The sequence below is a fragment of the Taurulus bubalis genome, assembly GCF_910589615.1.
Source record: "Taurulus bubalis genome assembly, chromosome: 2".
NCBI classification, from domain to species: Eukaryota; Metazoa; Chordata; class Actinopteri; order Perciformes; family Cottidae; genus Taurulus; species Taurulus bubalis.
The window spans coordinates 45,525,469-45,536,588 of NC_136590.1; the positions used below are offsets into that span (position 1 = coordinate 45,525,469).

The window sequence follows — 11,120 nt, forward strand, 5'->3', positions numbered from 1 at the left end:
TCAGCTTTGTCCTCGTCATCGTCACGCGGTGGACGGATTGATGGTTCAGACCCTCAGCGCTCGCTCAGCACTTCTGCGGGTCGTCCTTGCTCTAACGAGATTACGTCTGGCTTGAAACAGAGACGGGGGGTTGTTAACTTGAGCCGGGGATTATGGGAAATTGGGTCATCCTCACAGAACACGGGAGTCCGTGTCAGACGTTCAATCAGCGTGAAATATGAGTGTAAATCCCGCCGGGTGCTTGTCAGATCAGTGCGAGGATTAAGGCCCGTAATGTCACCCAGAGGTGACGGCGGCTGTGTAACATTGGTCTTTTTTGTATTTCCTTTTTCAAAATAAAAGACGCCATCGGAGCAGCCTGCTGACAGATAATTAAAAAAAAAAAAACTGCTGGAAAATGAATCTCGAGGTGCCCAAAGCGGAGATCAAGTCGGCCACCCGGGTCACCGGAGGGCCCGCCACCCCGCGCAAGGGCCCGCCCAAGTTCAAGCAGCGGCAGACCCGGCAGTTCAAGAGCAAGCCTCCGAAGAAAGGAATCCAGGGGTTCGTCTCTGCCGCTTTGTTTTGTATTCTCAGAGGTTCAGAAACATCCACGTGTGTGATTGTGTTTTCTGTTTCCTTTTCAGATTTGGTGACGACATCCCAGGAATGGAGGGCTTAGGCACAGGTGAGTTCCCTCACCTGGTTCTCAAACTGTGGGGCGCGACCCTCTAGTGGGGCGCGGAGGTATTACAGGTGGGGCGCGGAGGGGGAGATGCAGATTTTAAAAAAAATCACCCCCATTTTGTTTTCATTTTTCATTTTTTTAAATAATCCTTTATTAAAAAGATGTGTAGAGGAAAGCTGCTCACTGCAGCCACTAACACCGATACGTGATGCTCACACATCTGCACAGGTTGACACTGTTTTTATCTTGAAAATATATTTAGTGCAGCACAGGTTGTTTGCAGCCACAATAGGTACATTTTTTTGCCAAATTTTAGTTATTTTTTGCACAGATAGAACTTTATTTGCATTGTTCTAACAAAGTGATTTCAATGTTCTTCATTCTACCGCTCTGTGTGTGTGTGTGTGTGTGTGTGTGTGTGTGTGTGTGTGTGTGTGTGTGTGTGTGTGTGTGTGTGTGTGTGTGTCGTTGCAGACATCACGGTCATCTGCCCCTGGGAGGCCTTCAACCACCTGGAGCTGAACGAGCTCGCCAAGTACGGCATCATCTGAAGCTCGCCGCCGCCGCCGGGACTCGCGGACCCGACACTTCACACCGAGCGGTTCCACAAACGACCACAACGACTACAACGACCACAACGACTACAACGACCACAACGACCACAAAGACCACAAGGACCACAAGGACCACAACGACCACAACGACTACAACAACCACAACGACCACAACGACCACAACGACCACAACGACCACAACGACCACAACGACCACAACGACCACAACGACCACAACAGACTCACAACAATGGAAAAAAGAGAAAAAGAAATCGACAAAAAAAACTACTTTCCCCGGATTCTTCTTCTGACCCCACGAGTTCACGACCTCTGCTCATGTTTAGCATCCTTACATCCTCACTCCTTACATCCTCACTCCTCACATCCTCACTCCTCACATCCTCACTCCTCACTCCTCACATCCTCACATCCTCACTCCTCACTCCTCACATCCTCACATCCTCCCTCCTCACATCCTCACTCCTCACATCTCACATCGTAACTCCTCACATCCTCACATCCTCCCTCCTCACATCCTCACTCCTCACATCTCACATCCTCACTCCTCACATCCTCACTCCTCACATCTCACATCCTAACTCCTCACATCCTCACATCCTCTCTCCTCACATCCTCACTCCTCACATCTCACATCCTCACTCCTCACATCCTCACATCCTCACTCCTCACTCCTCACATCCTCACTCCTCACATCCTCCCTCCTCACATCCTCACTCCTCACATCTCACATCCTAACTCCTCACATCCTCACATCCTCACTCCTCACATCTTCACTCCTCACATCCTAACTCCTCACTCCTCACATCTCACTCACATCCTCACATCCTAACTTCTCAGATCCTCACATCTCACATCCTTACATCCTCAATCTTCTCTCCTCACATCCTCACACCTCCTCTCTTCTTCTCTTCTCTCGCTGCTCTTCCTTTTTTTTATCTCCTTTTTTCTTCTTCTCTACCTTTTTTCTTCTTCTCTATCTTTTTTCTTCTCTATCTTCTCACGGACCCCACATGGAACAAGCGAGGCGGCCTCAGGTTGAGTTTAGGAGACGAGGAGACGAGCTCGTGGAGTGAGGAGGCGTTCCTGCTTCACGAGCTCTGTCGTCTCTTTCTCCGTCTCAGAGGCGTTTTCCATCAACGTTTAAAATGCAAAGAAAACCTGAATTCTGTAGAGACGGACAGCAGCTTGCCATCGCTGAGCGTAGCTTTTCAGGGTGATGACATACTATCATAACCTTCTCCCTCCGGATGCATTCATGCATCATTGTGTTCCATATTTCTACATAATACTGTGTATGAAAACCTGTGTTTCATGTGTATTGTTCATGCTTTCCCGCGGCGCTGCAGAGATCGTTGTTGTATGTTTTCCCTGCTGATGGAAGAGTTGCTGGATTCTTCTTTATAAATGATGTTTACCATGTTTGCACAGCTTGTGATGTTTAATGGAGCTTCGTCCTCTCTACAGGATGCAGACAAAATAAAGCATAAAAACAGGAAAATGAAAAGGGAGGTTTATTTATGATCATCAAAATGGTTCCTTAGATTATGAGTTAATCAACCTGTATTTCTGTCTTGAAGTTAGAATCCACTGAGTATATATATATATATATATATATATATATATATATATATATATATATATATATATATATATATATATACTCAGTGGATATATACTCAGTGGATTATAGTGGATATACAGTGGATATACAGTGGATATATACTCAGTGGATTATATATATATATATATATATATATATATATATATATATATATATTTATATAATTGTGCATTAATACTTACAGCCTTTGGGTTTGATAGTTGTTTCTCTCATACAGTTTTTCATCAACAGGGTTAGGGGATAGTATCTCTAAGAAGCCAATTATGATTTCATTTTTATTATTAATTATATTAAGACCTTAAACAACTAAACAGAGACTGAAATGCTGCTTTAAAGACCAGAAGAACACAATTCTAATATATCACAGTATCACAACAAATACCAGAAATAAATGTAGGTTGCATAATATAATATCTTTTTAAGATTAAGCAAACTCATTTATATAAAACATATTATAATTATATATTTTTTAAAGTGAGAACAGTGTGTCAGGGTGAAATCTCCTTAAAGTGTATGCAACAAACCTAGAAAAACAGCATAATTTGGGTTAAAATGAGCCCTTTCTGGCAGAAAGCCCTGAAGGTAAACTTCTCCTAAGAGATAATCAAGCCTGGGTCCTGCCCTACATTTATTTAAAACATGTTATAATCATTTTAACTCGTGTTTATGTCTGCTTTGACGCGCAGTGTCCTCGATTTTGCAGTTACCGTTTAAAAACAAGAAGCGGAACGATAAAAAATAGAACGCGTGTTTCGCCCGTGGCCGCTTCGGTGTGGGACCGGTGGGGGAAACTGAGCCGGGGCGCTAATGTCTGCAACACCCGGCGTTTGAGTTTTGTGGGATGGAGTTTCGTTGACAGACAGCAGCGCGACGTGAATTGTGTATCGAGTGTTTCTTTCTCCTGACGCAGCGGGACTCACCGGGAGCAACATGGCGGACGTTATCGTGAGTATGACGACATGTTTGGGACCAACGGTCGCGGCGGGCGGACCCGGCCGACGTTAGCTCGCGCGGGTTAGCCGAAGTCCGGAGTGATGAGGCAGCAGAATTAGCTCGCGAGCTAACGCGTCATTAGCAGAGAGTGACTCGGGCCTGCTGGGCGAACCCGAGTAATATTAGCTCTTCTGCTAGCTTATGACATTTAAATGTAAAGAGGCGTCGTTGGAGAAGCGGACAGATTCATAACCGGCGTGTGCGGATATATAAACGGCCGGAATGTAGTGTTTAGCACGCGCAGGTTATGAGTCAAACGGTAGTGTGGTTGGTGGAGATAAAGGACGCAAAGATGTTGTTGATTCATTAAAAGTGATAGTTTGTTGACTGTGACACACACACACACACACACACACACACACACACACACACACACACACACACACACACACACACACACACACACACACACACACTCTCTCACACACACACAGTGACACACACACACTCTGACAGCTTTAGTTACGTTGTCTGGTTTAAAGTCAACATCTTTAATGTTGCAACACAAAAGCTGATTGTTTTAAAGTAGCGGTTCATGTGAACATTACTTATTTATTTTTTTGCACTGTCATTGTTGACATAATGTTCTGACATCACTGTGAAGAGAAGCGACCTTGTGTTGGCTGACGGGTCATTGAAGCTGTAAATAAATCTCTATGTTTGTTTAAGTAGCTAACAAAGCTTTCTGTGACCTCTGACCTCTAAATACTGCTTTTATTTATAGATCATCAGGGTTCAATCCCCAGATGGGATGAAGAAAGTTGCTTCTACCAAGAGGGAGACGGCAGCTGCTTTTCTAAAGAAGGTACTGTGTGTAATAACAGATTTCAGTCTTTTAAAAAAGCCATACACATTTTTAAGTGGTTCAATTTCTGCATAAATGTCATGTACACCACGTCTTTAGTACTATTTCTACAGCAATGGGAGCGACAACATTGCCTGCATTGTTGTCACACATTGGTGTTTCCAGGGCTTTTGTGGCGGCTCATTGTTCATTTATGTAAGAATCTGTCCAGAAAGCACCAGAGCATGTCCGTCCTGTGTGGTCGGCTGTTAGCGCGCGGCTAACAGGTTTGCTATCAGGCAGCGTGGTGGACCAACCGCATCGCTCTCTTGTTATCACGGCTGCGCAGCAGGTTGTGGGTTACAGCCCGGGCACGACAGAGAAAGATGAACGCGTGAAACGGATCATTCGGTCGTGTATTTTCTTATTTTTGTTCCATCGCTCTTGTTTTCAAACGTAATCACAAATGCATTTTAATCCATGGATTTAAAAACCTTACGTATAACAGCATTCCAGTCATATTGCAGCACCTCATTAAAAATGTATGCCTCCGCGTTAAGGCAGACGGTGGAGCCTGCGGATCAATCGAGAGTTTCATTCCCCGCCGTTTGGAAGAGAGAAGCATGGCTCTGAAGAAGTCAGTCTGATCCCTGCAGGTTGTCTTTCTGCAGTGGAGACAGAATAGAAGAAACTCAAAGCGATGTCCCGTCTCCAGTTTCACCCGACGTACAGTAACAGCATCTTCCATTGTTGTCTTTTTGTGCGGCTTCAGAGAAACACTGACTTCAGGCTCGACCCTAAAAGATGAATAAGAACCAGAGGGAGATCTTTGTGCTGTTTGTTTCGACGTAGGTTCCTACTAACAGAGGTGCTCTCGCTCTAAGGCCACATCCACATGTGGTCCTGGCGTTCCAGACGCCCTCGCTCACTACGTGACCCGGTCTTATCGGTCACGACATGTCCTTCCCCGTCGGTCTTGATAGCCGAGCGATCAGCGGTGGTTGAATGCAACATGGATATCGAATTACAGGCGCTGCCGACCGCCTTGTCTAAATTTAGCTTTTTACGCCCTACAAGCTATTATTCCAGCGTGTCCAGCGGCGCTTGAAGTCACGATTTGAGTCTTCGAGGATGTGCGATGGACACAAAACGGAAGACTTTCCTCTCTTTTTTTTAAACGATGCTTATTTTGTTCTGCACAACTACTGTAAAGTTCACAAAGAAACTGTAAATGAACAAACGCATAAAAGCTCGACGGAGACCTTCCAACCCACTTGTTTTAAAACGATAACGTATTAGCGTGGACTGTTAGCTTCCTGCGGGGCTCGATGCTAATCTGCTCGTATGGGATGATCGTCAGTGCTTGAAGAGTGGAAACCCTTTACACAAGTTCTCGTTTCATTGGAATTGTTTATTTCAAGAAAGGAGAAAAGTTTAAGCTAATGAACGGCTGAGCGTTAAATGCATTTCATGGTGATTTTCAGGCCACATGACGTCATGTTTTTCGTCCGCTCTAACCGGCTTCATTTCTCTCTCAGGTGGCCAAAGAGTTCGGCTTCAGCGCCAACGGGTTTTCTATGTATCTGAACCGCAACAAGACCGAAGAGCTCCTGTCCCAGAACAAAACCCTGAGCGTTCTGAAGATCAAGTGAGTGAGAGCACTGGAAAGAAAGAGCTGTTTTTAAAAGTATAATCTATGAGGATGCATCTTAATCAATGATAAAAAACCCACCGAACACAAACTGCCATTCACACAAAAAGTTAAACTCCATCATATACGCAAACACTCATTTATTAAGAGAAGTTTACGATGATGTTTTTTCTTCTAGGCACGGCGACATGCTGTTCCTGGTCCCCACAGGATCCTCTTCCTCCCCCGGGGAGGTCATGGACACCGCCACCCCACACTCGTCTTCATCCCTACCGTCCGCCTCGTCTTCTTCATCCCCCTCCTCTTCGTCCTCCGTGATCCCGCGGTCCTTCTCGGCGCCGCAGGTCCAGGAGGACGAGATCGATCAGTATCTGACCAAGCAAGACGGCAAGATCTACAGGAACAAAGATCCTCAGCTGTGAGGAACCGACCGGCCGGAGAACAATCAGAAGTAGAACCTAACGCCGGCCTCTGACTCTGTTCTTCTCTCTTGTTCCAGATGTCACCACGGGTCCCTTGGGAAATGTGTGCACTGCGTCCCGCTGGAGGTAAAAGGGTTCTTGTTTCTCCCACGGCTGTTATCCAGGTTCATTCAGAGTCGACTTACTGAAACTGTTTTCTTCTTCTTCAGCCTTTTGACGAAGACTACCTGAACCACCTCGACCCTCCGGTGAAGCACATGTCGTTCCACGCGTACCTGAGGAAGCTGACGGGCGGCGCCGACAAGTGAGGCGCTTTCACGTCGTCGTCGGTGTGAATCCACGTGTTTTTTTAATTATATTCTAACCCCGTTTTCTTTCTTCTTCTGTCTCCTGCAGAGGGAAGTTTGCAGCTTTGGAGAACATCAGCTGTAAGATCAAGTCGGGCTGCGAGGGTCACCTCCCCTGGCCGGAGGGGATCTGCACCAAGTGCCAGCCGAGCGCACTCACGCTGAACCGACAGGTACGTTATGACAATTAACTTCATCTATGTGGCACTTTTTATCCCGTTGTTCACAGTACTTTAAAGCACATATGTGGTGTGCCACATAACATTATGCTATAATAATTAGGTTCCACTTGTTTGTTTAATTTATCTTTCCCCCAACAGAATAATATTTCTGTGAGTTTATACGTTTCTTGACAGTAGAAGTTGACGCTAAAGAGAGCAGGACCCATTGGTTTTACATTCTATGTATTTATTCCTGTCCTGATGCTCGAGTTTGTTTTTGCCTGGAAGCATTTACAGGGTTCTTACGGTCAAGGAAAACCTGGAAGAGTCATGGAATTTTAAAATGGTTATTTCCAGGCCTGGAAAAGTCCTTGAAAGAAAATGAAATCCCAAATTGTTCAGTAAAAGTCATGTAAATGTGTTATGTTCATTTGCACTGAGTTTCAAATAATGAATCTGCTTTTTAAAAGAAAGACGCTCAGAATATAAGCAGGCATACGCTCGCAAACTCATTGTTAGCTTAAATATTACATGTTCTCACTTTTTCATGTTTACACTGAGATTTCACTAAATGTTTGCTCATGGAAATCCATTGGTCAGAATGTGTATGAACCCTGATTTAGATAGAAAAAAATCATTGCACGAGCAAAAATAACTAATAGATAATCATCTCAAATCTAAGAATGTTTAAACTATACATTTAATAAATGTATTTTCTCATTCAATATTAATAATGAAAAATAGAAATTCCACTGGACCGAAACACTTCAGGACCAACTCTAAAACTGGATTATTTAACCCTAGAACACTAACGTTAAAAATAGTAACACTATCACCAACGTCCGGTATATTTCATCTGATATAATGTACCTGATCAAATATACTTCTCATCAAAATATATTAAAATACAAGGCAAGTTGAAGTACTCTTTTATTTTACCCTATAGAACTTTATCCTATAGAACTTTATCCTATAGAACGTGTCGCCGGGTGTAGAACTGTAGGGACTCGTCAATAAAACATGAGACGCCCACCTTCAATAAGACACGCCCACCTTCAATAAGACACGCCCACCTTCAATAAGACATGCCCGCCTTCGATCAGGCACGCCCACCTTCGATCAGGCACGCCCACCTTCGATAAGACACGCCCACCCTGGATAGTGTCAGTGAGCATGAAGCTACACGAGGACCAAAGCAACTCAATGAAAATCACCCGCCGTTAGAGTTCTAGGTTAAAGGAACGTGATAAAGGAGCGATGCCGAGGACCGACTCGACCTCCCGAAGCCGCTCCGTGATTTCAGAACCGCGTGTTTGAGCTCCGCCTCAAGCGTCTCTCTGCTCCTCCCAGAAATACAGACACGTGGACAACATCATGTTCGAGAACCACACCACGGCCGACCGCTTCCTGGACTTCTGGAGGAAGACGGGCAGCCAGAGGATGGGCTACCTGTACGGCCGCTACACCGAGCACAAGGACATCCCGCTGGGCATCCGGGCCGAGGTGGCCGCCATCTACGAGCCGCCGCAGGTGAGCGCTTCACTGACCCGTCCCCTGAAGGCCGTAAAGTAGTCCGTGGATATGACCTTTGACCCTTTTTGATCGTGCCGCTTGTTTCAGAACGCCACTCAGAACAGCCTGGAGCTGGTGGACGATCCTAAAGCTGCAGCTGTGGACGAGATCGCCGCCAAACTGGGCCTGTGCAAGGTGGGCCTTCATGTCGCTCGGTTTGACCCCCGGTGACCTTTTTGTTCCACATTAATCTGCATCTGTAGTAAATAACAAACATTCACACATTTCTGTGTCTTCGTTTCCTTAAAGAAAAGCTCATAGTCTGTGTTTTGCTCTGGGTTCCAGGTGGGCTGGATCTTCTCTGACCTGCTGTCTGAGGACACGCGGATAGGAACCGTCCGCTACACCAGAAACATTGTGAGGACGCAGCTCCTGAAACACGTCAGTAACACACTGCCCTCCAAACGCTCACACACTGTCATCTCTGTTAGGACTCGCACTACCTGAGCGCAGAGGAGTGCATCACGGCCGGATCCTTCCAGAACCTTCACTCGAACAGCTGCAGACTCTCTCGAGACGGACACTTCGGCTCCAAGTTTGTGACCGTGGTGGCAACAGGTATGTTCTCATGTTTAAAGTAGCTGTTCCTGCTGATACTGTGGTTACTGTCTAAAGCGTGTGGTCTGAATGAATGATCTGATGTCTAAGAATAACAAAATAAAGTAAGTTTCCTCTTTAAATATCTGCATTGTGTTCGTAGTAACGCAAACCAGGTGGGTTTACGCTTTCACTCCTTTACAACCTTGAAACCTTCAAAGAAAAGCACGTATCGTAGCGGTGACCTCATCGCTGTCGTCTGTAATGAGGCTCTGGCAGAGAAGAAAGCCGGCGTCATGGCGACGCCTCTAACGCCAGCATCGCTAAGTCAAAATCTGCTTTACGTTCCGTTTTGGAAGTGAGGCTCGTGTTGGAAGTTGGAAGCGAGGCTAGTGTTGGAAGTTGGAAGCGAGGCTAGTGTTGGAAGTTGGAAGCGAGGCTAGTGTTGGAGGCTGAGGCTCAAGTGAGGAAGCGAGGCTAGTGTTGGAGGCTGAGGCTCAAGTGAGGAAGCGAGGCTAGTGTTGGAAGTTGGAAGCGAGGCTAGTGTTGGAGGCTGAGGCTCAAGTGAGGAAGTGAGACTAGTGTTGGAAGCGAGGTCTGTGTGTGGAAGTTTGAAGCGAGGCTCGTGTTGGAAGCAACGCTGGTGTTGGAGGCTGAGGCTCAAGTGAGGAAGCGAGGCTGATGTTGGAAGCGAGGCTCGTGTTGGAAGATGGAAGCGAGGCTCGCATTGGAAGCGAGGCTGAGGCTCACGTTGGAAGCAAGGCTGGTGTTGGAAGCGAGGCTCGCGTTTGAAGCGAGGCTGAGGCTCGCGTTTGAAGCGAGGCTGGCGTTTGAAGCGAGGCTGAGGCTGGCGTTTGAAGCGAGGCTGAGGCTGGCGTTTGAAGCGAAGCTGAGGCTGGCGTTTGAAGCGAAGCTGAGGCTGGCGTTTGAAGCGAGGCTGAGGCTCGCGTTTGAAGCAAGGCTGGCGTTTGAAGCGAGGCTGAGGCTGGCGTTTGAAGCGAAGCTGAGGCTGGCGTTTGAAGCGAGGCTGGCGTTTGAAGCGAAGCTGAGGCTGGCGTTTGAAGCGAGGCTGGCGTTTGAAGCGAAGCTGAGGCTGGCGTTTGAAGCGAAGCTGAGGCTGGCGTTTGAAGCGAGGCTGAGGCTCGCGTTTGAAGCAAGGCTGAGGCTGGCGTTTGAAGCGAAGCTGAGGCTGGCGTTTGAAGCGAGGCTGGCGTTTGAAGCGAGGCTGGCGTTTGAAGCGAAGCTGAGGCTGGCGTTTGAAGCGAGGCTGAGGCTCGCGTTTGAAGCAAGGCTGGCGTTTGAAGCGAGGCTGAGGCTGGCGTTTGAAGCGAAGCTGAGGCTGGCGTTTGAAGCGAGGCTGGCGTTTGAAGCAAAGCTGAGGCTCGCGTTTGAAGCAAGGCTGAGGCTGGCGTTTGAAGCGAAGCTGAGGCTGGCGTTTGAAGCGAGGCTGGCGTTTGAAGCGAGGCTGGCGTTTGAAGCGAAGCTGAGGCTGGCGTTTGAAGCGAGGCTGAGGCTGGCGTTTGAAGCGAGGCTGGCGTTTGAAGCGAGGCTGAGGCTAGTGTGTGGAAGTTGGAAGCGAGGCTCGTGTTGGAAGTTGGAGGCTGAGGCTCAAGTGAGGAAGCGAGGCTCGTGTTGGTAGCGAGGCTGACCTTTCTGACACTAACAACACGAGGCTGGTCTTTACCTGACACGGCAGGAGTACCGCTTTCAACACACAACAAATAGACCAGCTAGTCTTCAGTCAGTGAACGATGAAGATCTCCATGAACTCTTCCTGTGTGCAGGCGGCC

At 47.1% G+C, this 11,120-nt stretch overlaps 2 protein-coding genes across 2 annotated transcripts in view; both read left to right on the forward strand.

The window, feature by feature from the left end:
- Positions 1–397: 397 nt before the first annotated feature.
- pde6gb (phosphodiesterase 6G, cGMP-specific, rod, gamma, paralog b) lies at positions 398–1,218 on the forward strand (the record flags this gene model as incomplete). The annotated part of the gene is made up of 3 exons (XM_079237478.1): positions 398–543; positions 627–667; positions 1,142–1,218. The coding sequence occupies 3 exons, from the start codon at positions 398–400 to the stop codon at positions 1,216–1,218; spliced, it is 264 nt and encodes an 87-aa protein (XP_079093604.1).
- Positions 1,219–3,691: 2,473 nt separating this feature from the next.
- Positions 3,692–11,120, forward strand: part of nploc4 (NPL4 homolog, ubiquitin recognition factor) — a 12,942-nt gene continuing 5,513 nt past the window's right edge. Inside the window, exons 1-12 of the mRNA XM_079214581.1 lie at positions 3,692–3,808; positions 4,581–4,661; positions 6,179–6,288; positions 6,470–6,709; positions 6,791–6,839; positions 6,923–7,017; positions 7,110–7,233; positions 8,572–8,751; positions 8,842–8,928; positions 9,079–9,150; positions 9,225–9,351; positions 11,115–11,120. The exon at positions 11,115–11,120 is cut by the window's right edge and continues 155 nt beyond it. Of these exons, the coding sequence (XP_079070707.1) occupies positions 3,794–3,808; positions 4,581–4,661; positions 6,179–6,288; positions 6,470–6,709; positions 6,791–6,839; positions 6,923–7,017; positions 7,110–7,233; positions 8,572–8,751; positions 8,842–8,928; positions 9,079–9,150; positions 9,225–9,351; positions 11,115–11,120 (1,186 nt within the window). The 5' untranslated portion in view covers positions 3,692–3,793. The remainder of the gene's footprint in view (positions 3,809–4,580; positions 4,662–6,178; positions 6,289–6,469; positions 6,710–6,790; positions 6,840–6,922; positions 7,018–7,109; positions 7,234–8,571; positions 8,752–8,841; positions 8,929–9,078; positions 9,151–9,224; positions 9,352–11,114) is intronic.